Genomic DNA, 26,670 nt, shown 5'->3' with positions numbered 1-26,670 from the left:
TGCCACGAGGGACACGGTCGAATGCCTTCTCCAAGTCCACAAAACACATGTGGACTGGTTGGGCAAACTCCCATGAACCCTCGAGTACCCTGCGGAGGATATGGAGCTGGTCCAGTGTTCCGCGGCCCGGACGAAAACCGCATTGTTCCTCCTAAATCTGAGGTTCGACTATCGGCGGAATTCTCCTCTCCAGTACCCTGGAATAGACTTTCCCAGGGAGGCTGAGGAGTGTGATCCCCCGATAGTTGGAGCACACCCTCCGGTCCCCCTTTTTAAATAGGGGGACCACCACCCCGGTCTGCCAGTCCAGAGGCACTGTCCCCGACTGCCATGCAATGTTGCAGAGACGTGTCAACCAAGACAGCCCTACAACATCCAGAGACTTGAGGTACTCAGGGCGGATCTCATCCACCCCCGCTGCTTTGCCACCGAGGAGCTTCCCAACTACCTCAGTGACTTCGGCTTGGGTGATGAATGAGTCAACCTCCGAGTCCCCAGCCTCTGCTTCCTCTATGGAAGACACGTGAGCGGGATTGAGGAGATCCTCGAAGTATTCCTTCCACCGCCCGACAATATCCCCAGTCGAGGTCAACAGCTCCCCACCTCCACTGTAAACAGTGTTGGTGGAGAACTGCTTCCCCTTCCTGAGGCGCCGGACGGTTTGCCAGAATTTCTTCGAGGCTGACCGATAGTCCTCCTCCATGGCCTCCCCGAACTTTTCCCAGACCCGAGTTTTTGCTTCCGTGACCCGTCAGCTGCTTCAGGAGTCCCCCGGGCCAACCAGGCTCGGTAGGACTCCTTCTTCAGCTTGACAGCATCCCTTACTTCCGGCGTCCACCACCGGGTTCAGGGATTGCCGCCACGACAGGCACCGGAGACCCTACGGCCACAGCTCCGGACAGCCGCGTCAACAATAGAAGTGGAGAACATGGTCCATTCGGACTCGATGTCCCCAGCCTCCCTCGGGATCAGGTCCAAGCTCTCCCGGAGGTGGGAGTTAAAGACCTCTTTGACAGAGGGTTCTGCCAGACGTTCCCAGCAGACCCCTGCGCCCGGCCGGGTCCCGTGGGCGAAGACCCGGCCACCAGGCGCTCGCCTGCGAGCCCCAACCCCAGGCCTGGCTCCAGGGTGGGGCCCCGGTGACGCCGATCCGTAAACTTCCTTGGTCTTCGTTCTGTCATCAGGGGCATTTGAACCGATCTTAGTCTGACCTGTCACCTAGGACCTGTTTGCCTTGGGAGACCCTACCAGGGGCATTAAGCCCCGGACAACATAGCTCCTAGGATCATTCAGGTGCTCAAACTCCTCCACCACGATAAGGTGCCGGTTCAAGGAGGAGAAGTTAACATACAAATAATGTATATCATGGCAGTCTTCAGTTCCAGTGATCTCTACAATGCTTATTTTTGTGTGATGGAATTAGTGGAACTCATGCTACTTTATCAAAACTATACATACAGTAATTCTAATATTTCTGTCAAAAAAAAGTCCTCACCGAGCAAAGCAAAGATATGCCTCTGAAACCTGCCATGTTGCAGCCAGTGAAAACGGGCATTGTCTAGAACGGCTGCAATATGCTACATTTACCGTAGCACGAATTTAACTTTAAAATACAGTATGTTGCATGGTATTAAAACATCAGTGACAACTTAACATTCCTATGTCTTGGCAATGCAAAGCTGTAAATATTTCACATAGCCACATTAGCCTAAATAATCCATTTCCTTTTCTGTCTACTGTAGATGACAAAATTACTTACATAGTGATAGCTGAAATGTAGTAGCTGACAGAGCCTTTTTTATGGACTGTTTGGTTTTAAGAATTCATAGAATCTGTCAGGCTTCACCTCTGAGTCCAATACCTAGAATCAAGACCCCGCTCCACAGAATCATTCATCCTTTGGCTGACTTATAATTTTTCTCCTCATGTGCAGCACTCTCTTTTCCTTCTATCCTTTCTCGTCTTCCCTTACTCCCTCCCTCCTACCCTTATGGTGATCTAGGAAAGTGTTCCCCCAAGGCCTCCCCTCCCCAAGTCCTATTACCCTTTGGAGCTCTCGTCTACCTTCTCTCTCTCAACCACCACCCCGCCCTTTGACAGCACCGCCTGGCTTCGCAGCTTGGGCATTGATGAAGGTTACTTTGATTTTGAAGATTCTCACTTCAGAAAGGTATTTGGGCATTTCTGCCCGTGTCTTGTCCTGTCTTGCTTCATCCAGTCCTAACTGTTGTCCAATGCTGTTTTTTTAAAAACATTTTGAAATTTTAATCTTCCACTATCCATGAAAGTCTACTTGTTCTTCCTCTTTACAAACCTCCATTTGTTCACTGGACTCACTGCCTGTGCCTGTGTCGCTGTTGTCAGGATGGTCTGCAAATCCAGACTACACTCTGTTGTGTTCTTGTGCACATCTCATCTGATGCTGAACACAGGCACGTCATGTTGAACTCATGTTTATTCCTGTTTGGATCCAAAAAGAGCAAAATGTTGTCATCTTCTCAACAACTCACCTCTCACAGTCGAACTCAGTGCAGATTGACATAAGCTTGAAGATAATTCATTACATGGCAATAAAAAAGGTACAATAAAATATGACCAATTTTCAAATATTGCTTTGTGTCTAATTACATAACATTCAATTACATTGAATATACATCTTTTTTTTCTTCATATATTTTATTGGATATTGTTCAGTTTACATTTCCAATATGACATGATAAAAGTCTCCATTTTACATTTATGAACAAAACAGTTCTTCCAAACACATGTACTTATTCCAACATTCCCCTCCCCCCACGATCCTAGGAGCCAGGAAAGCATAATGGATATGAAAATTATTTAATTATAACTATAACTATAACTATAACTATAACTATAACTATATATATATATATATATATATATATATATATATATATATATATATATATATATATATATATATATATATATATATATATATATATATGTACAGTACCTCTATAGTAATCAAGTCAGATTATGCATAAAATCAGTGGAGAAAATGAGTGGTACCTGATTTGTGCCCAAATTTTGTACCAGTCACTATAGGGTTAGATGTGTAGAGCGATGGGGAGAGAGGAGGGCTACTGGGCCTGGAATGAACAAGAGGAGCATGACAAGCTGTATCCCAGGAGAAAGAGGCTGACAACAGCCCACACACACAGCAGAAATGTGTTTAGCTAGCTCTTTCAGACTCTCAAAATGCACTTTAAAAGTAGAATATCAGACACAAAAATATGTGGTCTGCCCTAAGGATATTAAGAATAACTAAACCACCCTGTTCACTTAAATCAGCAATAAAAACTTCATAATTTTGATTTATGGAAAAAATATTGAGCTTGGGGCAGACTGACGAGAGACCGGAAATTACACAGTACATCTATAAATGATTGGTAGAGGGCGCCTTTACACAAATCAAAAATACAGCACTCCCAATGCCAAGAATGGTGACCTTGCAAACAGCAGAACAAATGAGGGATTTTGGTAAAATTTACACAAATTACATTAAAACAAATATCAAAAACAAAAACTAAGAAAAGAATATTTTTGTCATTTTGTTCTGTCTTCTCCATATCACTTGTTCCACACATGATTGCTCCCTATTGGCTGTATTCAAAGCCTCTGCCACTTATGTTTATGTTAAACCCAAAAAACCCACTAATGCTCACATACATCTACAATGTGTTTAATTCAGAATGGTAATGATTGAGACGATTTTAAAAACAAACATTTAACATTTTCTGGATGCAGTCTATTGAGGTGTTGGATCTGCTGCTTTTAAATGTTCCCTGTTTGCCAGCCTGTTCATCACATTGAGTGTTAATCACCTGAAAAAGAAAACAGAAGGGCAACCTTACTGGTAGTCTCTTACTTGATATAAGTGCTTGTACCTGGTTATATTTGGTATCTGTATTTGGTATTCTGTCAAACTCTCTATGCCTGTTTGCGTTGTGTCTTGTTAGTGATGTTGTCATGTTAGTATATGGTTGCTCTAGCAAGTAACACACTGACAGACTCTTTCACCCAGTCTCTAAGTGGACAACGACTGAACACAGATAATTCAAGAGAATATATATGTACATTCACCCATATACTGTATATACCATGTTGCATATACTCCCGGCGAAATAACAGTAAGTTATCTCCGTTTCCTCAAAGATCGACATGTCACGTTGGTTTAACAACTGGTCTGAAGATCAAAAGTCAGCCCAAAGCTCACTGAACAAAGCTACTCATCTCTGCAATTCCACTGAAATGAGTTGATTTTAGTCTGAAATTTCACTGTCAACATACTTTTCTGATTATGCGTCTTTAATACATTAATAAAAGATTAATACATGGGTTTTCAAGTAACATATTGACTTTGCCTTTACAGGAATACCAGGTGTTTTGACATGATGCCCCCATGTCCATACATAGCAATCATGCTATTTTATCAGTGGCTATATTTTCACTACTTTGAGGTTTAATTGTAATGACTTGAAAAATGATATCAGCTCTCTGTCTTCCAGCTCAAGATTAGAGAAGAAAAAGCTACCAGTGATGTGCAGGATGAGATCCAGGACAGACAAGCTACCACAAATAAAGGTACCACAACTCATTCAGGATTATGTAAATACATTGATGAAGGTTTTCAGTAATCCAGGTCATGGTAACTCTAAGTGCTGTATTGTAGGCAACTGGACATGTTTCAGTTTCTTGAAGACATTTCACTTCTTCACAGAAAGTATAAATACTGTGGACATTAACATCAACTTTACATGGGAAGATGTCAGCGTAGACAGTGTGCCTTTCTTGGACTGTGCAGTAAACATCAAAGAAGACAGAAGCCTCAACATTGAGGTGTACAGAAAACCTCCACACAGATCAATACTTGCTGTTTGTCTCTCAGCATCCACTGGAGCATAAGCTGGGGGTCATCAGAACCATAAACCATCAGGCTGAAACCGTACCCACAATTACAAAGGGAAAGAATAGGGAACAGCAGCACATCTGGGGAGCACTTAAAACATCTGGCTACCAAAACCGGACCTTTGTCAAAACCTCAAACCCTGACCCTACAAACATGCAGAGGCAGAAACTCATCCTTCCCTAGGACAGAACACCCTGGCATAAGCAGAATAATGTAGTGTATGATGTTCAGTCCAGCCAGGACTGCACAGATGTGTACATTTGGGAGATAAAACAACCTCTCCATAAACAAATGGCACAACATAAGAGGGCCGACTCCTCAGGTCAAGACTCCACTGTCCCATTACATCTGAAGGAGACAAATAATTCCTTCAAGGACAATAATGTTAATATCTTGGCCACAGAAGACAGATGATTTCAAAGAGTAAAATGATCCATCTATGTCAAACTGGAATGGCCATCCTTGAACAGAGGAGGTGGCCTAGAACATTACTTATGACCCACCTACCATGTAAATTCCCTCATGAGAGAGCTGTCACACCTGGGTTCACATAGCCATAGCAGCCCACATGAAGGCCGCGAGAGTCCAAGACCCACAAGTGGCCCTAGTGACTCTGAAACTCAGAGCTCACACATGTCCTTAACAACTCAGTAAGGACAGTCCCACACTTAGTTTAAAACCCTGCAACTCTCCTCTAGTTAGCTAGAACTGAAAAAGCCTCTTGGATAAGAGGTGAAATGTCTTCAAGAAACTGAAACGTGCAGTTGCCTACAATACAGCACTTAGAATTACCATGACCTGGATTACTGAGAACCTTCATCAATGTATTTACATAATCCTGGCATTAACTTTTGGGTTGGTACACAGAACCACACGGATCATGCTATTACACATATGACATTGCTTCTATTAAAATTTGTAGATTACATATGACAGAAAACCCTCTTTTGAGATTTGAATGTCATTAAATCTAGTGAGACAGTCAGGAAATGCATCCATTGTCAAAGTGTTAGCTTTGCGAATTCAGCTCCCTCTTCTTTTTACCGTGATTTTGAATTTGCCTCTTTTGTCCCTTGTCAGTTGGCATTGTTCCACCTAGAACGAAGTCCCCCACCGACGAATCACACAGCAGCTCTATTGGAGTTTCCTGGTATAATGCCAGAGTGCCTAGGGTATGTCAACCTGAACTATATGTTAATTCTATCCAAATGTAACAGATGTGTGGCATCAAGTTTTCATTTGAAACATCGTGTGGAAATCAAACCATCCTCTTTGGGACCCTTGACCAGTATACTCATGTGCACACTGGTCAAAGGGTCCTTGTATCACCTCTGATAGAGCAGGCACCATAGATTGAGAACCTCAGTGAGTGCCTCCTGGTGGTCCCAATATTAGATAACTGCCATTACATTAACCACTGATTGCCTTATCTGAGATTCTTTATAGTATTTCTTCACATTTGACAGATTTAGTACAAGATAGAAACAGCCAAACATAGTATGATTTCCATCAAATGAATACCTTAAAAACGAACAAAATAAATAGTATAACATGAAAACAGATCTTCCGCGCAGTTCTGAGCAGATTGCGATGTTAATACTCAGCTATACGGAATAATATTCATTAAAGAAATCAAAGATTGACATAGAGGTACTGTCAAAATGTGACTAGCTGTTAAAATTATTCCTCTTCAGTCTTGCCTTGATTAATAAAAGTCTGAGGGTACCCATATGGATCAAGTTAGGTTATAGTCATTGCCATAGTTGCCAAGTGCTTAATTTATCATGTTTAAACTTATAATGACTGAATTACATTTGATCTTGTGATTTACATCAACAGCAATAGTAATAACATTAATAATAATAATAATAATAATAATAATAATAATAATAATAATAATGATAATAATAATAATATATGGTTATGATTGGTTTTATTGTTCTGCTAATTTGTCCAGTGGGTGCATAGAATACCTAATATTAAACCTTGGAGAACACATGCTGGTTTTCCCAAATAAATAGTTACAAAGTGAGGTGAAATCGCCTCCATCCTTAAGATCTGTAAGTTCCAATCAGACTTGGACTGAAGTCGTGCCTGTTTTTCTTTGCCACACCTATTTCACAGGAACGTCCAAAGAGTGCTGTGTTTACTGCAGAGGTGAAGTCAAAGATGAGTGTGGAGGAGCAGAATGATCGAATCCGCCGTAACCAGAGCAGCTCTGTGAGAGACAAGAGGCGGAGTCTAACCCTGTTAGGTGGCCAGTCTCCAGCCCACTACAAAGTGGTATGATCAACCATGTGATGATCTTTGTCCAATAATAAAGCCACAAATTTAATGGGGTGATTGGGGAGACTGTGTTCTCGAAGCAGTGGCCAAGGGTTCTAGTCTGACCTGTGGTCCCTTGATGGTATCATCCCCTAGCTTGCATCCCATTTCCTCACTTTTCAGCTCTAAAATAAAAGACATTAAAAGCCTAAATAAAACAGATAAAACAACTAATTTAAAAGTAAAAAAGAAAAGTAAAACCAGTCGTCAGTAGACTAAAGTCTAACCCAGTGTTTGCAGTAGCTACTGGCATCTTTCAGATGACAGAACAACTCAGCTCTCTGCGCTGCACTCCAGGGGAAGGAAGATCATGATGACAGAGTTCTGATGGAAGAAATATTGATTTAAGATTTGAGTTGGCTGACATTTTTACATCTGACAGGTGTTCATGGAATAATTTTTACACTTCACTAAAAGCGCAAATACAGAAGTACACAAGTAACACTGCTGATTTGAGCGGTTATGACAACGTGGATCTATAATTAGTGTTTGATATGAAGTGAAATTAAATGTGAGATTAATCATTATGTGTACAATAATGCCTCTCATGTTTCATTTCTAAAATCTTTCTTTAATTAACCACCTCTGTGTCACCAAATTCCCTAGCATCCACAATGTTCGTAGCATCCTCCTTTGGCCAAAATGAGTATGACAAAAAGAAACACAAAAGTTAGCCTTAATTTCCTCTTGAACACAATGTTTTATTCTCCCTGAAATCAGGTGTTCCAATCACTTCCATGGCCACAGTTGTATAAAAGCAGCACGTAGGCAGGCAGACTGTTTCTACAAACATTTGTGAAGGAATGTGTCTCTCAGGAGCTCAGTGAATTCCAGCGTGGTACTGTGATAGGATGCCACCTGTGTAATAAGTCCAGTCGTGAAATTTCCTCACTCCTAAATGTTCCACAGTCAACTGTCAGTGATATTATAACAAACTGGAAGCAACTGGGAACAACAGCAACTTAGCCACAAAGTGGTAGGCCATGTAAAATAATGGATCGGGGTCAGTGGATGCTGAGGTGCAGAGTGCTCAGAGGTCACCAACTTTCTGCAGAGTCAATCACTACAGACCTCCAAACTTCATGTGGCCTTCAGATTAGCTCAAGAACAGTTTGTAGAGAGCTTCATGGAATGGGTTTCCATGGTCTAGTAGCTGTATCCAAGCCATACATCAGTAGGTACAATGCAAAGTGTCGGATGCAGTGGTGTAAAGCACGCCGCTACTGGACTCTAGAGCAGTGGAGACGCATTCTCTGGAGTGACAAATCGCACTTCTCCAATCTGATGGACGAGTCTGGGTTTGGTGGTTGGCAGGAGAACGGTACTTGTCTGACTGTACTGTGCCAAGTGTAAAGTTTGGTGGAGGGGGATCATGGTGTGGGGTTGTTTTTCTGGGCTTGGCCCCTTAGTTCCAGTGAAAGGAACTCTGAATGCCTCAGCATACCAAGAGATGTTTGACAATTCCATGCTCCCAACTTTGTGGGAACAGTTTGGACCCCTTCCTGCTCCAACATGACTGTGCACCAGTGCACAAAGCAGGTCCATAAAGACATAGATGAGAGAGTTTGGTGTGGATGAACTTGACTGGCCTGCACAGAATCCTGACCTCAACCTGACAGAACACCTTTGGGCTGAATTGGAGTGGAGACTGAGAGCCAGGCCTTCCTGTCCAACATCAGTGTGTGTGACCTCACAAATGCACTTCTGGATGAACTGTCAAAAATTCACATGTGTGAGTCAAGGCAGGTGAGCAAATACTTTGGCGATATAGTGTAAGTGGGCATTGTTTCAAAATTAAAGGATACATGTGGTAATCAGAGCACACTAACATACAGCAAGGTGAGTGCTAAACATTTTCTTCGTCTATGAACACTTTCAAAAGGTTGATGGTAGAACGGACGCGCCATAGGGATAGGAGGGGGACACCCTGCTGTGCGGTCTACGGCAATGAGTTGTTTCCTTGAAACAAGTGATCACAGTGAGATTTTCTGACAGAGACTTTAGCATGATAAACTCAACTCAAATATTCTCTGGTTGTTTGTGTCTTTTTATGGTGGTTTGTTTATATTGTGGTCAAAATGAGTATTACAGAGAGAAACACTTTCAAAACTGAGCCTTAATATTCCTCTTCTGTGCCGGAAAAATGCACTTTCTTTGTCTACCTCTCTGTTGAGGCTGTCATTCTCTGTTCACTGTAGACATCCACTGATGAGAAGGCTGACAATACACAGTATTCCACCCGTGACACTAAAGTCAGATTAGCGCTTAGTATGACAAATTCCTCATCAAAAGAAACTCAAGTTACATAACCTGTCAACAAACAAAAAATATTTTTAGTTCTAAGAAAATGAAGCACTAGAAAAATACCATTCTAACTTGAGACCTCAGGGCTTTCATACATACATGAGGTTGATTGTATGGTTGATTTTGCTGTTAAGGTTTTCCTTAAGGAAACTGTGTAATTCTCTTTTGACAGACACCACAGGGTTTAGACGGGGTTAGGGACAGGGTTTAGATGTTAAAATATTTCACAACCCTGCTACTACTGGTACTATTACTGCAACAACTACTTTAACTACTATTAAACTGCATCAAAGTGGATATAGCATGTGGCTCAGGGTCCCATCTCCTTACTTTATCATATATATTCAAACTTCACAAATGCATACACTTGGTTTATTGGATGGTTGAGTACACCTATAGCAATGTCTAATTGCTTATTTTTTAAGATATCATTTTTACTAGTCAAGTACTGAGAGTACAGATCACAAGTTTACCACTGGAAAAACTATGAAACTGTGTCAGAGTCTCTGTTGATGGATACTACATGTTAAAATACAAAGCATTTCTGAAGTGCCACAGTAGTTCAATTGATAGAGTATGTCCCTCAAATACAACAGCTGTGTCCTCACTATAGTCTGCAAGGGTTTTGATACACCTTGTTTCATTTCCTTTCAAACTATCTTATCCTATCACAATAAAGCTATGCAACATCTAAACTTGTTTAAAAAAAAATAATAATAATAATTCCACATCCGTTATCCTTCAGAACTTTTATTTAACTTTTTCACACATACTGACATGCACATAAACTTTGCAGTCTGGCACAGTGGCCAGGAGGTTTGTAATGTGTGTATCTCTGTACATTTGAGAGTGAGACAGAAAAAAATATGGTCTCTTAATCTCATCATGTGGTTGAGGACTCAGAGTTGATGGCATTCCTGAGGCAGTGGGTTGAATGTTTTCATACTCAACTATGAACTCGAATATTTTTTGAGTCACAACCCCCACGAAATTACTCAGAATTTGATACATAAGCGCTGTTAACATTTGTAAAGTCTAGAAGAGCCATATTATTAAATAATTTAATTCTATTCAAGTTCAAGTTTATGCATTTCAGTTTCATGATATTTCTGGCAATCCATTTCACATCTCTGCATTTTCAGCTATTCTTTCACACTCAGTTCAGCTAGTAGAATAATGGGTTCTTATACAGTTGAGGGAGAGGCCTTCTGCACTTGACAGGCCATAATTTTCAGTGTTTAATCTGAATAGGACCAAATCTGGAAATGTTGTACATAGGGCCATACTGCATCAGTCTGTACATTTTTTTTATAATTCCATCCCCACATGGTGCTACAGAAACTTTGCAGCAACTTAAAATCTAGTGTCTTGAACCTTTGCACAGGAGCTTTCGATTAAAATTGTGCTGCATGTCAAAGCACAGTGCCAACAGCGCCCCTTTGTCGCCATTAATAAACTGTCACTGTATCTTTGTAACACATGAAGATGGAACTTGGTACACAAGTTCTCCTTGAGCATGTGCAAGACTTAATACAGCATGGTACCAAAAAGTTTTTCTAGTTTATATTGCTGTCCGTACATCAGTCTTTACAAAGCAAACACAAACCACTCAGATGTATAAACATACAAGGTATTAAAAAATTTAACCAAGTTAATTCTGAATGTTTTTTTTTTTTATACAAAACCACTTGAAGTCAAGCAAGTTTGACTGACACAGCACACATTTTATATTCATCTGGTGACCTTATCAGAAAGCCTTGGCCATCTTATATCCTTGTCAATAATTGACAATAATTGAATAATTGACTTACTAAAGCTAGGGACCAACTTTAAAGCTTGTGGTTTATCAGATTGTATTTGCTTTTTCATGCATATATCTGTGTGTGTGCGCAGATCCGTAGGCGGCTGACAGCCCATGAGATTGACATCAAACACTTGGAGGCTGCAGTTCGAGGCCAGGGGCAAGAATCACCTCGGGAAGAAATTGCTCGCCTGCGACGGTTACAAGTTGAACCAGAACACTATGACTTTGACATCAGCAAAGAGGTGAGATCATCCAGCTGATGCATTTGGTCCCTCATTCAATCTTTTACTCATTCCATTTGAGGCCCTGAGACAGGGTGCAAGTTACATGGGAGCCAGTGGGAGCTGAGCCCCCATAAGATGTGGTCTGAGCTCTCATGAAAGCAGTAAAATCACACATTTGTGAGATATGAAAGTAACAAAAATGATTATTTTCAAAACCAATACTGATTGTCTCAATGTAATGAGTATTGTTTACATTAGCAACATAAACAGCTTAAAATTTACATGTTTTCCAAAGGACCTATGTTAAAGCATGGACTGAGGAGTCTGAGGAGGCTCTGACTGCTTTGACTCAACTGTGTGGGAAGAACTGTGTTTCTCACGGGGAGGACATTGACAGTTTAACAGGCTGCATAACGGACTACATTAACTTCTGTGTTGATAACACTCTACCCACCAGGACTGTACGGTACTTTTCTAACAGCAAACCCTGGATTAATTCTGATATAAAGGCCCTACTTAAGGAGAAAAAGAGGCCTTTAGGTCAGGAAACAAGGAGGAGCTGAAGGCTGTGCAGAGGGAGCTGTGGAAGAAGATCAGAGAGGGGAAGAACAACTACAGGAAGAAGATGGAGCACCAGCTGCAGCAGAGAAACGTCAGTGGAGTCTGGAAAAGCCTTAAAACAACTAAGGGCAGAGGACTCCAGACTCCCAGGCTGCAGGGGATCAGACATGGGTGAACGACAAGAGCCTATTATTCAATAGATTTGACCAGACACCCACCCCTCCCCCGGCCCAGTCATCTCTGCTGCCCCCACCACCTCTTTCATCCCCCCTGTTTATTGCCCCATTCTCACCTTTACCTCCCTTTCCACAGCTTTCATGTGGCAGACTCCCCCCATCCGACACTCAGCCCCCCTGCTCCAGTGTGTCCCTCTCGTCTCTCTAGGTGAGAAATGAGTTGAGGAAAATGAAGATGAAGATGGTTATGGGTCCAGATGGGATCAGCTCCAGGCTCCTCAAGTCCTGTGCAGACCAGCTGTGCAGGATTGTGGAATATATCTTCAACCTGAGCCTGAAGCTGGGAAAAGTGCCACTGCTGTGGAAAACCTCCTGCATGGTACCTGTACCAAAGATCCCTCACACAAAAGACTTTAACAGCTACACACCAGTTGCTCTCACTTCACACCTGATGCAGACCATGGAGTAGCTGGTCCCCGTCCATCCCTATCCTCTGTTGGGTCCTTTTATGGACCCACTCCAGTTTGCATATCAACCTGGCATCGTAGTGGACGACACCATCATTTTCCTCCTGGACAGATCACTGTCTCACCTGGAGAAGCCTGGAAGCACTGTGAGGATCATGCACTTTGATTTCTCCAGACTACATGTCAGACACAATAATCTGCAGTACGGGAGCCCCACAGGAAATTGTACTGGCAATAGTACTGGCAATATAATGGCAATAATGGCAATATCCCAGATTCCCTTATAAATCGTGTGATTTTAAGAATTGTTGCATGACAACAATTTAACAATTTCTGAAAAAAAACAATTTGTGAAATGTCTACACGTAATTCTGAATCATTGGTGCCTTCTTGTAAATTCAGTATTAAATACAACACATTAAACTGTCTCTTTACTTGTAAAGCATTTCACAGCATCAGTGTCTGTTTTTGATGTTTAACTTGCATCCCATCTGCTTGATTGGGCCATTAAATTGGACTACTGCCATTGTCCCAGTATACGAGCACTAGGGGAGAATAGATTTATTGACAGTATGTCCATAAGTATGCCTGACTGGTGGAACCACAGTAGCTGGTGATAGCCATTGTTTCCACTAGTTGCTACTGGACCCTCAACCAGTTGACTTATTACATCACATACCAAACAAGTTAAGAAGTGGCAAACATACTGCATAGTGAATGGTGAGACAACATGAATTGTGTCTTATCATTTGTACAAAAATGTGCTGTTATGGATTTATGTCATGGACGACTTCCTGGTCAATGCCCAGTGTGGGGACTGTGATGGATGCACAGCACGGCGAGTCCATTTCAGGTCCGACTAAGCTAACCCCAGTTTCTGGGTCTGTTAGTCCGACTTTGAGAAATTTGATTTAGTAAAATTTCAGTCAGAATATCATGTTTACATGGGCAGTTTAAGTTGGACTAACACAATAGTCTGATTTGTTCAAATGTCATGTAAACATAGTGACTGATTTCAACTAGGGTTTTTACCAATTACACCAAATTGATTAAAGAATATAACATACTGAGGGTTAACATGTAAAATCCTACAAATTCAGTAAGAAGTAACTATTATTAGATTCTTCTTTGGAGAAAAAACTAAGGGGAGAAAATCACCAGAAAAAAGCTCCATAAGACTCTTATGGCTGTATGAATGTTGTGAAATGCTGTCTACAACAAACATAGTCACTTTACTGATAAAATACATGCATACAAAAGAACAAGCTGGCAGAAGATAGGTCAAGGACAAGTGGCAGGCTGAGGTCAGCGTTAAGCAGTAGCTTTTAACTGTCACCAAGGCCACACATTTAAAGCATATTTATACATCTGCTGAAGAAAAGAAAAAGAAAAAAATACATGACAAAAAAAACTGCATTGATGTCGTCCAAGCACAACAACCTTAGTATCCTCAAGTGAATTGACTTGCACCACTTGAGACTGTTAATACGTTTTGTCACGCACCTTCTCATATTTGGGCAGAACAAAATGAATCAAGTAGGGCAATTAATGCTATGTACTTTATGATGGTGCTACAGTCCCACCCATTGGTAAAATGGTGCCGAATTTGTTATGGTCACTCAGACATCACACTCAAAATCTTTCTTATATCCACAGGGATGGTGACATACCGACTTTGTCATGGAAAAAACATATTTTTTCTCATACACCTTACAATGAAAAGCAATGGCACCACAAGTGCCAGTCTAGAATATTCTTGTTTGAACTTAAATTGCCTTCTGTCAAGATGATGGTCAGCAAATTCTGAAAGGAATCACAAAACATTCTGCTGGTTTCGGGTGTCAAAACATTCAGTGATGTTTCACCCAACACTAACCAAAAACGAACTTTGCATACAGTAAGTTTACAGATACAATGCAGTCATAATTTGACAGCATTTGAACCAGCTAAATGGCTTTTGTGTCAATTCTGGGAGCATTTGAATGAAAACATTTTTTCAGTGATATGCAGCATATTTGCTTATTTGCATATTATGAAAAATGTAGAATAATAGACTTTTTAATTGAAGTTAACTTTTATCACACAACAGTGCCTGTGCTAAAAGAAATTCAGCTCTGTAAGATGTAGTACTGATTGGTTTTGCCGGTGGAATTTTTGTAGTAATCCATGCCCATCTTAAAGCCCCTCCTTAAGGATAGGGCAGTGCTTAGTGTGTCAGTTGTCGAACAAGAGAAGACGAGATAGCTGTGTTTAGAGCAGACTTGTGTTAGCAGTAAGTAGAAGGAAAAATTTAGCAGAGAAGTTTTTCTTTTAGTAGCCGTAAATGTACAGTTCAGGTTACAGTTTGACCATGATTAAACTTTGCAGGTCGTGGATTCACAAGAAGAACTTATGTTTGAGTGACAGCTAACTATTCCTGCAAATATCCATTCATATCAGTTTTATCGCTAATCCATGCTAATGGTGTTGATTTTGCTAGAACAGAAGTCTGGTTACGATGGTAATAACTATTCATTACTATTAACCATACCCATATTCTTTGTATGAGAAAGAACTTTGAAGTTAGACAGGGAGAGAAACTGACTTGAGGTGGGCTTTAGTCAATCATTGCAAAAGTGTGAATCATCTGAGTCATGATTCTAGATTGTGCAAACAGAATTTTGTAGGAAGCCATGCATGCATCTTCCACAAAAAATATAATCGCTGAACACAGAAATTGTAGAACAGTTCAGGTCACACTTCAGCTGTGTTTTGCGTATTACTGTCTTTTTTTTAAGTATTATGATTTTTTTTTATTATTATTTTATTCAGAATATGCAAATGAAACACAGCTTCCTGATTGCTTTTAACAAATTATTTGCACAACATAATATCGAAATGAAGATTTTGAGGAAGCAACATAATAATGAAGCACGGAAATAAATAAATAAACAAATAAATAAATGACATATTTTAAAAGGAGTGAGAAGAAGCATAGCTTGTTAGCCCTCACACCTTTGGGTAAATGAAATGAATCTATATATCTACATACACATATACACACCCATATATATATATATATATATATATATATATATATATATATATATATATATATATATATAGAGAGAGAGAGAGAGAGAGAGAGAGAGAGAGAGAGAGAGAGAGAGAGAGAGAGAGAGAGAGATAGATAGATAGATAGATAGATAGATAGATAGATAGATAGATAGATAGATTGGTTTGGTTGAGTTCCTCACTTAGGTTGTTCCATAGCTTGACACCAGAAATAGGTATACAGAAACTTTTCAAGGTTGTTCATCTGTTTAATATTTTGAAGTTATGTTCCCCACTTAATTGATAACCTCCCTCCCGATTCCTAAATAAATGTTGTAAATTTTCTGGTAATTGTCTGTTTTTTGCCTTATACATGATGATTGATGTTTGGTAAGATACAATGTCAGTGAATTTCAGTAGTATTGATTGTATAAAAAGTGGATTTGTATGTTCCAAGTAGTTGATCATGTGAATAGTCCTTATAACTCTTCTCTTCTTCAATAACACTGTACTGTCTCTGTACAGTCATTTCACTTACACACTGTTTATCTTATCTTAGTATTGAGTCGTGATGTGCAATATATCAAAAGTAATTGCTAATTTTGACGCAAATCTTTAGTCATCTTTGGCTGCTTCAGGCACCAGCAATGTAATGCCACACATAGGCATTCATCAAGTGGCTACCAGTTGTGCAAATTAGTTCCTAGTTGACAGCAGTGACATATCTGTGGATGACAGCACTTGTATTGCCATGTCAAAAATTATACAATGGCTGGCAAAAAGAAAGTCTCCACCAGGATTGAACAAGTCAAATAGGTAAGACCCTTCCATTGGATAATTACCGCAGTGATTAATATGTTTCTGCTGGCAACAAGTTGATTAACCCTTGCTGATGCAGAGAGTAGCTTCTCATTTCATTAACAACCATTTCCAAAGACATATCCTGTGGTAATGGAAAGTATGTTATTCTGTTTCAGAGGGGTCAAATTATTGGCCTGCATCAAGCAAAGAAAACAACTAAGGAGATTGCTGAAACTACTGAAATTGGGTTAAGATAGTGGTGAACTTTCACCTTCGAGGAAAATAATCTTGAATGATCTTGATCAGGTAAAACCAAATACGTCCAGAGTCAAATTGTAAAAATTCAGCAGTAGAACTCACAGGTATGTTTAATAGTGAAAGTAAGAGCATTTCCACATTCACAATGCAAATAGAACTCAAGGGTTTAATGACCACATCCATTCTGAGAATATTTCTGTTTTGTTTTGTTTTGTTTTTGTTTGTTTGTTTGTTTGTTTTTACTGGATTTCTTTGTTATTTTACGAAATAGAAAATGAAAAACTTTTTTTTTAAAATAGATCCTCCTTTTTGACCAGGAATTAGAAAAATGCCATGCCGTTGAATTTAAAATTTTATATTTGCATTTTATATTGAAAATCAAACAACTAATTTTGTGTTTTTAATACCCATTTCCAAAAAGAAAAGTGAAGGGCCAAAAGAAACACTTACCAAATACATAAAAATACAAAACTGTTTTTTTTTTTTTTTTTTTTTTTTTGTGTAATTTATTACTTTCACCCCTGCACATAAGGCACTTATGAATATCATCCTTACAAAGGTCTTCCTGAGTCATCATTTGGATGCCAAAGAAGGCATATTATATTGGGATATCAGTGTTTTTGCCTGTATAAAAGCTGTATGGATGCCAATTCATGATTTTTGTATCATGTCTCTTGTAGCTGATGGCTCCTGACAAGGTTGTGATCCCAGAGTGTTACCTGGATTTGGGGAATGACACTCCTCTGAGCCCTGAAGAACAGAAGGAGAAGCAGAAGAAACTGGAGCGGATCAAAACCCTCATTGCCAAATCAAAGTGGGTTTTGATTTAGACATAGCTTTATTATTCAGTTAAAAACTTTATAAACCATACAGGTTCTCATTCACGTGAAGGCAAAGTGTGCTTTCTGACAAATGCACTTTACTTAGGAAAGCCCACATTCAGCAACTTAAAAGACCATTTTGGTCGTTGTAGAGAGTTGTTTAAATCAAATTTGATTTGTAGCATGGCCGCTTGACTTCTTCTGAGTGATTGGGATTTATAACAGCTGGTGAGGTTTCTGGGCAAATTTAAATCAGGCTTGCTTGATATACCCACCACACTGCCACAATAGGGAAGAAAATTGGTCAGGATGGTCAAGATTCCAATCCAATCCAATCCAACTTTATTTGTTAATCAATTTAAAACAACCAAAGTTGACCAAAATGGTGTACAGAAAAATAAATAAGACATGATAAGTAAAAGACATAACAGCTCACATGAGGTGCAAAATTTCATAGAAAATACAACAATGAATTTTAAAATGGATCCTAAATTGAATAGGCAGCCAGTGGTGTGAGGCTAAAATGGTGGAAATGTGCTCACATTTGTGTGCCAGTTAAAAGACATGCAGTTGCATCCTGTACTATCTGGAGACGGGCGATGGAGGACCCATTGACCCAAACAAACAGTGCATTGCAGTAATCCAGCTGAGTGGTAACAAAGGCATGGATTACTGTCTCAAATTGCTGCCTTGACAGAATTGGCCTCATCTTGGCCAACTGCCTCAAATGGAAAAAGCTTGTTATTACAACAGCCTTGATCTGATTGTCAATCTTGAGCTCAAGGTCCACTTGCACCCCTAGGTTTGTGATGCTTGGTTTAATATACTGGGCCAAGGAACCCAGATCTATGCGGGGTTCCCTGTGGTGCCACCACAAACCATCACTTTCGTCTTTTTATCATTAAAATTGAAAACGTTCAGAGCCACCCAGGCCTTTATGTTGTCAATACATATTAGTAACAGCTTGACAGAGTATTCATTTTTCTTTTTAAGAGGCACATAAATCTGACTGTCGTCTGCATAGCAGTGAAATGAAATGCCGTGCTTCCTAGGTGTGAGAGTCAACCAAATACCACTAAAAGGCAAGTCAGTCAAGAATACCACGTCAAGCATAGTGGTGGTAACATTATGCTGTGGGATTGTTTTGCTGGCAGCGGATCTGATGGTCTAATGGAAGTAAATGGAATACTAAAGAAGGAGGACTGTCTTAAAATTCTTCAGGAAAACTCATCAGCCAGACGATTGGGTCTGGGGTGCAGTTGGGTGTTCCAATGGGACAATGATCCCAAACACACAACAAAGGTAGTGAAGGAATGGCTAAATCAGGCTAGAATGAACATTTTGGAATCTTCTCAAAGTCCTGACTTTGAACCCCATCAAGAACATGTGGACTATGCTGAAGAAACAAGTCTGTGCCAGGAAGCCAACAAATTTATTTAAACTTAATATTCAGCCAGAGGACTAGCTGAAGTTTGGCTATCAAAACCATTTTATTGAATAAAAAACTGACACTTAACCAAATATTTGAAATTAATATGTGTACACTCATCCAATCACAGAAAAATGACAATTGTAAAAATCAGTGGAAAAATACCATGATATAGATGTTCCTTACAAGTGTATATGTATATATATTAGCAGGTGTCAAAGTATATTTGCCATATATAGGTATATTTGACTATTAAAGCACCACTATTTTGAACTTATGTAGGCAAACTCTTGAAGCAGTTCTGAAAGAACATATTTTATTTTATTTTTCTCATTCTCAGGTCACCACTCAGGTGGTTCACATTCTTCATTATTATTTATCAGGTGTATAGTTAAGCTCAGACACAATTATATATGTATAAATATTACTGACATAGATAAGCAGAATATGTTCAGTTTGTCAGATGCTGCCTAATAAAACCACAACCCTCTTGTTTTGTCTTTGTCTTTGCATCTGTTTTTTCTACCACTCTCAGTTTACAGAACATTGTTCCTCTTCTGGATGGCCCAGTGGAGGGTGGAACTCCAGTCAGTTCCCAGCAGCAGTTGCAGGAGCAGGAAAAGCGTATAGAGCTTTCCTGTGCTCTGGCTGCTGAGGCCTCTCGTCGCAGCCGCCTTCTCTCTGGTGAGGAGTCTCTACACATGGCCGCCAATGACACTTTCAGCACAACTCTTCTGCTAACTGCATGCTGTGATCATATAGCACAGGACAAGCCACAAACAATCTCATACACATTTCTGCTCTCCTAGTATACACTGATCGTCTTGTTAATAGGCAATGTCCTGCTGCAAAACCTTAGGCCCTAGCATTCATGTGGATGCACCTTTACACCATAGCAATGGCACTCCTCAATGGCAGTAGTCCACCCAAAAGGACAATGACATACCACATAAACTGCTCAGGAATGGCCTGAGGAACATGACAAAAAGCTAAAGTCCGGTCCATCGTGGCCCCACAGTTGATCAAACTTTAGCTTTTTGTCATATTCCTCAGGCCATTCCTGAGCATTTGATTGAACTTGGCTTTTGAACCATTGAGGTATGGACATAGTACTTCTTGAGGTGTCCTGCTTTGTCTGGCACTAAGGGCACTGGTGGTGGATCCTGTGGGTTTTGAACGAGGGCCATGGATCAGACTTAGTTCAGCGGGTCCCACAGATGCTTGATCAAATTGGGATTTGGGAAATTTGAAGACCAGCTTGATGCTTGCAGTTCTAGTAAAATACCAGTGAAAAGGATCTGTTTATAGTCATATTTACACCTAGTAATATTACACAATTTAGCAAAGTTTCAAGGTCCGTATCTGTGGAATTTGAGACAGACATGAAAAATAGGTAGGCTTCTGTCCTTCTCTCTTTGATGGTTCATGGCTTGTTTTTCTTTCTATTTTTATATTATTCCTGCCTCCCTCCATTTTATTCCAGTCCAGTGCACCTCCAGTTCCCCCACCTCCCCGACCAGCCTTGTACCTACCCACTGCTCTGCTGACTTTCCCAACCCCATCCACATCATGAAGGTGTGAGTCACACAAGGTGAGTCACTGCACAGCAGCTTTTGTCTGCTAACCTGTTCAGACACTTTTGTCATTTCACGCCATGTGACTGTTTTTCATGTACTGAGGTTTATAATGTGATACAGTGTTTTTGACTCACAGGTTTTAGATAGCAACGCTCATGTTTATCGGTTTAAGAGTCTGATGATCCATGTGTGTAAAAGTGCTCCATATCACCCTCAAGCATGACAAACAAACAAAACATTACAGTCATATTATAGTCATTTAGCTGTACCAACAAAAGTAGTGCAGCAAAAATGAGATTGCATCTCTCTGGGATCAACAACACAAACACAATAAACACACACAGTATCTAAATATAATAATTTAAAACTAAAACTATGATGAAGGATCATTAAGTGCAGTAGTACACATGCAGATCAACAGTTCAGCAATCTATCAGCTCGTGAAAGGAAGCTGTAAATTACTCTGTTTGTTCAGCCTTTTTGATAATCTGGTTTCCCTCGTGTCTGGATGCACAGTTGTGTGTTAGCAGTGTAAACAACAATAGACTGAGTATACAGCCTTGAGGAGATCCAGTGCTCAGTGTAATAGAGTTGGAGTTGTCATTTCTATCAGAAAGTTCCAGATCCAGAGACATGTGTGTTCAGGCCTAGAAGGAGGAGCTTCTCCATTAGTCTCTGGGGGATGATGTTAAATTCTGAGATGAAATCGATGTATGAGATTATGGCATAAGTGTCTTTCTGGTCCAGATGAGTGAGGACTGAGTGGAAAGTGGTGGATATTGCATCCTCTGTGGAGTGGTTAGGGCGATAACCAAACTGGTGTGGGTCATATAGTGCAGGGAGCCTGACTGGGATGTGTGGTTTGACAAGTGTTCAAATGTTCAAAAAGTGTTTTGAGCACTTTGCAATGTAGTTGGTTGGCTCAGCAGACTCTTCAATGTCTAACTGATCTCCCTGGGGGGCTGCTGTCTTAAAAACCTCCCAGGCGGTGTGAATGAAACAGTCCTGAAGTGCAGATTCTGCCGCCTCAGGCTAGGTCCTGATTTGTTTTTTCACGTGCCCGCTACGCTTCAGTAGTGGCTTGTGAGCAGGCACCAGCATAACATGGCCGAGGTGGGGGCGGGGCATTGCCTTATATGCATCAGGGGAGTTTATGTTCGCTCCTGTGGATTTAAAGTCCACAACTTGCTTGAACTTGGGAAAAACAGCCTTTAGACTTGTGTGGTTGGTCCCTTCCCACCACTACACAGGTGTCCGTGTGATTAGTCAGGAGCTCACTGATGGCATCATGTAGCCCTCCAAGTGCCATAGCTTATCATTTGTGCTAGGACCTATGTAAACAATGGCTACAATCACAATGGTGAAATTCCTTTGGCAGATACAATGGCCAGCATTTTATGATGAGGATCTCAGCCAGCTGAGAGCAATGTTTACTGACTAACCTGGCGTTTACACACAGGTTTTTGTTGATATAGATGCACAGGCCCCGTCCTCGACTTTTGCGGTGGTAGATACGTCCCCTCGCATCTGTGATATTGTCCTGGAGCCATGTTTCAGTTAAAACAAACACACAGCAGTCTTTGCACCCTCTGTGGGTTTCTCTCAACAGACGTAGCCTATCTAGCTTGTTGTCGAGTGTCAGATTGGATGTTGGAGAACAGGAGCTACGGTACTGCTGGTCTGGAGGGGTTAGCCTTTAGCCTAGCATAGACCCCAGCACTCTTCCCTCTCTTTTGTTTACACCAGTGGTGTCAAACTGATCCAGTAAAGGGCCATGTGGCTGCAGGTTTTCATTCCAACCAAGCTTACTTGGTTGGCTGATCCAAATCAGGTGTGTTCTTGCTTGGTTGGAATGAAAACCTCCAGCCACATGGCCCTTTACTGGATCAGTTTGACACATATGGTTTACGCCTTCTCTTCTCACGGTTGGCTGACTCCAATAAGATCCCTTGCCAAGCGTCGCAGTTTTGGCAGCCTGCGTTACCCTGATTTTTAGTAAAGTCTCTCAGCTTTAAATTTTGCAAACTGAACATCTGGGTGAAATAATGTATCATAATATGTATATATAATGTAATAACATTTATTCATTTATAAATGCATTTATAATTAATATTAATCAATTAATATTATTGTTTTCATTTGCAAGAAAGAATGTAAAGTGACAACATAATTGTCTACTGCTTTTGTGCAAAAATTTGCAAATCATGTATACTTGATGGGAAAAATACTTTTTCTATCTGAGTATCCTTTTATCGGAGCTTAAATTTTGTTCTCAAAATTCATTCAAGACAAGGTCGAACTTTTTTGAAACCATCTCACATAACAAGAAAGCACCCCCATTCACTGATAGATACAGACAGCCAGTAAGTTTGTGTTGAGAATTTTTGGTCACTGACAAGTATACCATCCATTAAAGCTTAGAACATGTTGGGTACACGGGATAGTAGATCAGAACCACTAAAAATCACTAAACAATCTTTTCTGCCTGTATAAATCCTGCCATAGTGGTGATAACAGATGTCATATTTTTATAAGACAAAATCATGACATTTATCATCATCATCATCATCATCATCATCATCATCATCATCATCATCATATATTTCCTATGAGAATCAACACTAATGGGTATACTGTACCCAATGATACTCGTGTAATCTGAGATGATCTTTGTATCCCTCTTACTCTGTCTTTCTTTACTTCCTTTTGTTTGCAGCTCAAGCCCCAGCTGCAGTAAGGTCCAATGGAGCATCTTATTTTTTATGTTCTTTAGCATCTGAACTACAAAACAAAAACACATACAACAGTCGATGAATGGAAGGGAAGATTTAAAGACTTGCATGCCTCCCACACAAAGAAATTCAAATTGAGTAATATTCATGTATAACTATATAACTATATATATATATATATATATATATATATATATATATAGTGGAAGAAAATCTATATATCTATATATATATATATATATATATATATATATATATATATATAGTGGAAGAAAATCCACTTAAAACGGTTGAACAGCTTGAGCTGCAGATGGAGGAGACAGCGCAGTCTGTGAGAGGAGCAGGGAGCAGGAAGGTTATATATATAAAAAAAACTCAGGACACATCAACAAAGTAGAGTAATGTTTCAATAATGTTTTAAACTTATAAGGACAAATGTCAGTGAATCAGGGTTTGAGGCAGATAAGTTTACAAGGGAACACTGCATATGAGAGGCACATGCTGAAGACAAACAGGACAAAACTGCAGAGAAGAATTAAGGGAAAGAGTTTGTGATGACGCCAGATGAAGGACTCTGAGGTCAACTACTGGACAGAGCCTCACAAATCTATGGAGAGACTTGAATACCTCTTTAAAGCTAAAAGGGGGTATTTATTATTAGATTATCTCCATATCAGCCTTGAAAAACCACCAATGGCTTGTGGCACAAGGGGGAGTGGGGCTCATTGGCAGGTGAAGGGTGTTTCTGCACACTGACACTTGGACAAACGACGAAAGTGAAGCCTCTCAATTTTGTAAATGGTAAGGACTGTCCTTCTGAACTCACTGTGATGCCTGTTCACCCAGACCTCCATCTTCTACACAACTCCATACACTATACTCATCATGTCTGCTGTCAGTTACACTCATATGCAATCATAAACATTCCATACATTTGACTGGGTCAAATTTAATGTCTGTAATGTCCTCGGCCAAGGGTCTGCAACCTGTGGCTCTGAAGCCCCTCTGCAGTGGCTCCCTGTGGCTTAGACATTTTACATGTAAAGGAATTACATATATATCATCATCTTCATAATCAACATCATCATTTAGGCCTATAGTAATTCTTGCATTTTCCAAAAGTAAAAATGCATAGCCTACACACAAAATTGTATCTGTTCTATCAAGTTGTGATTCATTGATTGATCCTGAGTTAATATTATTGTGATGTATGCCCAAGCTCAAGGGTATATTGCAGTTTGTTGCTGAGGGTAAAAAACTAAGGATTTACTCAAATGGACTAAAACAAAATATTTTTGTTTTTGTTTTTGTTTTTTACATTTACTGTTTTTTTAAATTAGCCTGCTGCTATGTGTTTTATTTATTGTCAAATTAGGCTACGTTTGTGTACATTTTCAAACAAAGAGTAGATCTGCATATATAGTTCTGTAATGCTACTCTATTTCTATGTATTGTAGGCTATTTCTTTTGTTTCAGAAATGGATCAACAGATGGCATTATTGAAATGGAAATGTATAGTTCAGGTACCTTATACTGTAAGCACAGGTAGTCAGTCCACTGCAGAGTTGCCACATCATTTGAAAATATAGATTAATGGCAGTTTAGGATTATTATACGGAAGCCATACCGGCCATGCATTCATGTATCTTATTTCCTCCGTTTTCCCATGATAACGAGTTAATTGCATTTTTTTTCCTGAGATCACGAAACTGTAGTTTCCCGAGATAACGATATACTTAAGAGTGAGTGACTGTGTGTGTGTGTGTGTGTGAGTGAGTGAGTGAGTGAATGAGTCAGTCAGTTAGTGTAACAACGGTAAATGACCTTTAATGTGATAATTGTTTATAAGAACATCTTGTTGTTTTGTTTTGTTTACGATATTCTTTGAAGCCAGGTTATTATTTCATTAATTATATTAGATGCTAAACGCAGGACTTTTATTTTGAAACTGTCTAGCTGTGAACCGAAAACATTCATGTTCTTTTAAATCATGTGTGTCTGCATGTTGAAAGTGTGCCTGCATGGTTTATGCTGAACGTGATGAAAATGGCCTGGCTGATAAAGGGTACAAGCTCTTATGGTGTGTCCGAAGGTGTGTTCGAGTGTACAAGGTTCCTGTAATAAATACCTTGGACCATAAGTCTGACCATCACGCATCCGAGGGTGCTACAATGACGACATCAGGCTCACTTCGATTGTACCTCTGATATAGCTGAAGCCTTGCTCACCGTCTTCTTAGATTACACACATTAATGTGTAAATTATCTGTAATAGCAAGGCATAATGCTTTGTCAGCCTGTGTCAGGCCTTGATTGACAAGATATGTGACGCGGTGATCTATACGCTCCTGCTCCTCTGACACTGCTACACTGAATGATGTTTCCTACAATGATTTAATATACTACACTATCATTTTGTCTTCTTGAGATCTCAAATTAATTATATTGTTATCTCGGGAAAACAAAGTTTTGCTATCACGAGATCTTGAGAAAATTATCCTGTTATCTCGGGAAAATGGAGGAAATAAACTCGCTATTACAGGAAAATGGAGGAAATAAAATATATGAATGCATGGCCGTTTGGGAATTCCATATTATTAATAAACTTGATAGGCTATTTTAGACTTTCTAGGCCTCGTTCCCTTCATTACAAGACACAAATATGTTATGTGGCTCCGGGGCAAAAATGGCTCTTTTGATCACTGAGGTTGCTGACCCCTGTCCTTGGCCATACTTTCAATTCAGTTTAGTTCATCAGACTTACAAGCAAAATAAGCTGTAAAACAACATTAAACATGGCAAAACTGAAAGCTACCAAGTTTGAAGTCAATAAGTCAATATGTCCCGACTAATATCCAGTGAAGAATAAATTGTCTTCTGCAATGATTTAGTACACAAAAGGTTAACAGATCTTGTTCTCTACTAGTCCCACCTCCCTAAACTAATATGCTAATATGAATGGCATTGCATTTTCTTGCTAACATATGATAGGCTGGTTCATGAATGTGGGCTTGCTGTAGTAGCTAGCTACATCCTGGCTGAATTTATTTGTGCCAAAGCTGTTCCGTGCACCCGGGGATAAATAACATCTGTCTCATACTGATTCAGTCAGTCACAGTAGCCTAAATTTGTAACATGCTCTATCAAATTCTGTCAGATGTTGCAAAGGCAATTTTTTACATAAATGTGAATGTTAACATGATGAGACGATAAATACATTACTGAA

General features: G+C 39.9%; 1 protein-coding gene across 7 annotated transcripts in view; it reads left to right on the top strand.

Annotated features, from left to right (window-relative positions):
• plekha6 (pleckstrin homology domain containing, family A member 6) overlaps positions 1-23,578 on the top strand; it is a 208,910-nt gene extending 185,332 nt beyond the window's left edge. For 4 of the 7 annotated variants that reach the window (XM_037101582.1, XM_037101584.1, XM_037101581.1 and 1 more), the window contains 9 exons: positions 2,003-2,170; positions 4,533-4,608; positions 6,014-6,105; positions 7,058-7,216; positions 11,456-11,608; positions 17,567-17,700; positions 19,672-19,820; positions 20,620-20,727; positions 23,430-23,578. In XM_037101582.1, the coding sequence (XP_036957477.1) occupies positions 2,003-2,170; positions 4,533-4,608; positions 6,014-6,105; positions 7,058-7,216; positions 11,456-11,608; positions 17,567-17,700; positions 19,672-19,820; positions 20,620-20,717 (1,029 nt within the window). In that variant the 3' untranslated portion in view covers positions 20,718-20,727; positions 23,430-23,578. Of the gene's footprint in view, positions 1-2,002; positions 2,171-4,532; positions 4,609-6,013; positions 6,106-7,057; positions 7,217-11,455; positions 11,609-11,885; positions 15,622-17,566; positions 17,701-19,671; positions 19,821-20,619; positions 20,728-23,429 lie in introns of those variants that run through there. The other 3 variants (XM_037101583.1, XM_037101585.1, XM_037101586.1) reach the window with 3 other exon arrangements.
• Positions 23,579-26,670: the final 3,092 nt, after the last annotated feature.

The sequence above is a fragment of the Acanthopagrus latus genome, chromosome 6 (genome assembly GCF_904848185.1).
Source record: "Acanthopagrus latus isolate v.2019 chromosome 6, fAcaLat1.1, whole genome shotgun sequence".
Taxonomy (NCBI): Eukaryota; Metazoa; Chordata; class Actinopteri; order Spariformes; family Sparidae; genus Acanthopagrus; species Acanthopagrus latus.
The sequence above is the reverse complement of the archived record's forward strand: the minus strand, read 5'-3'. Positions and strand labels throughout refer to the sequence as shown.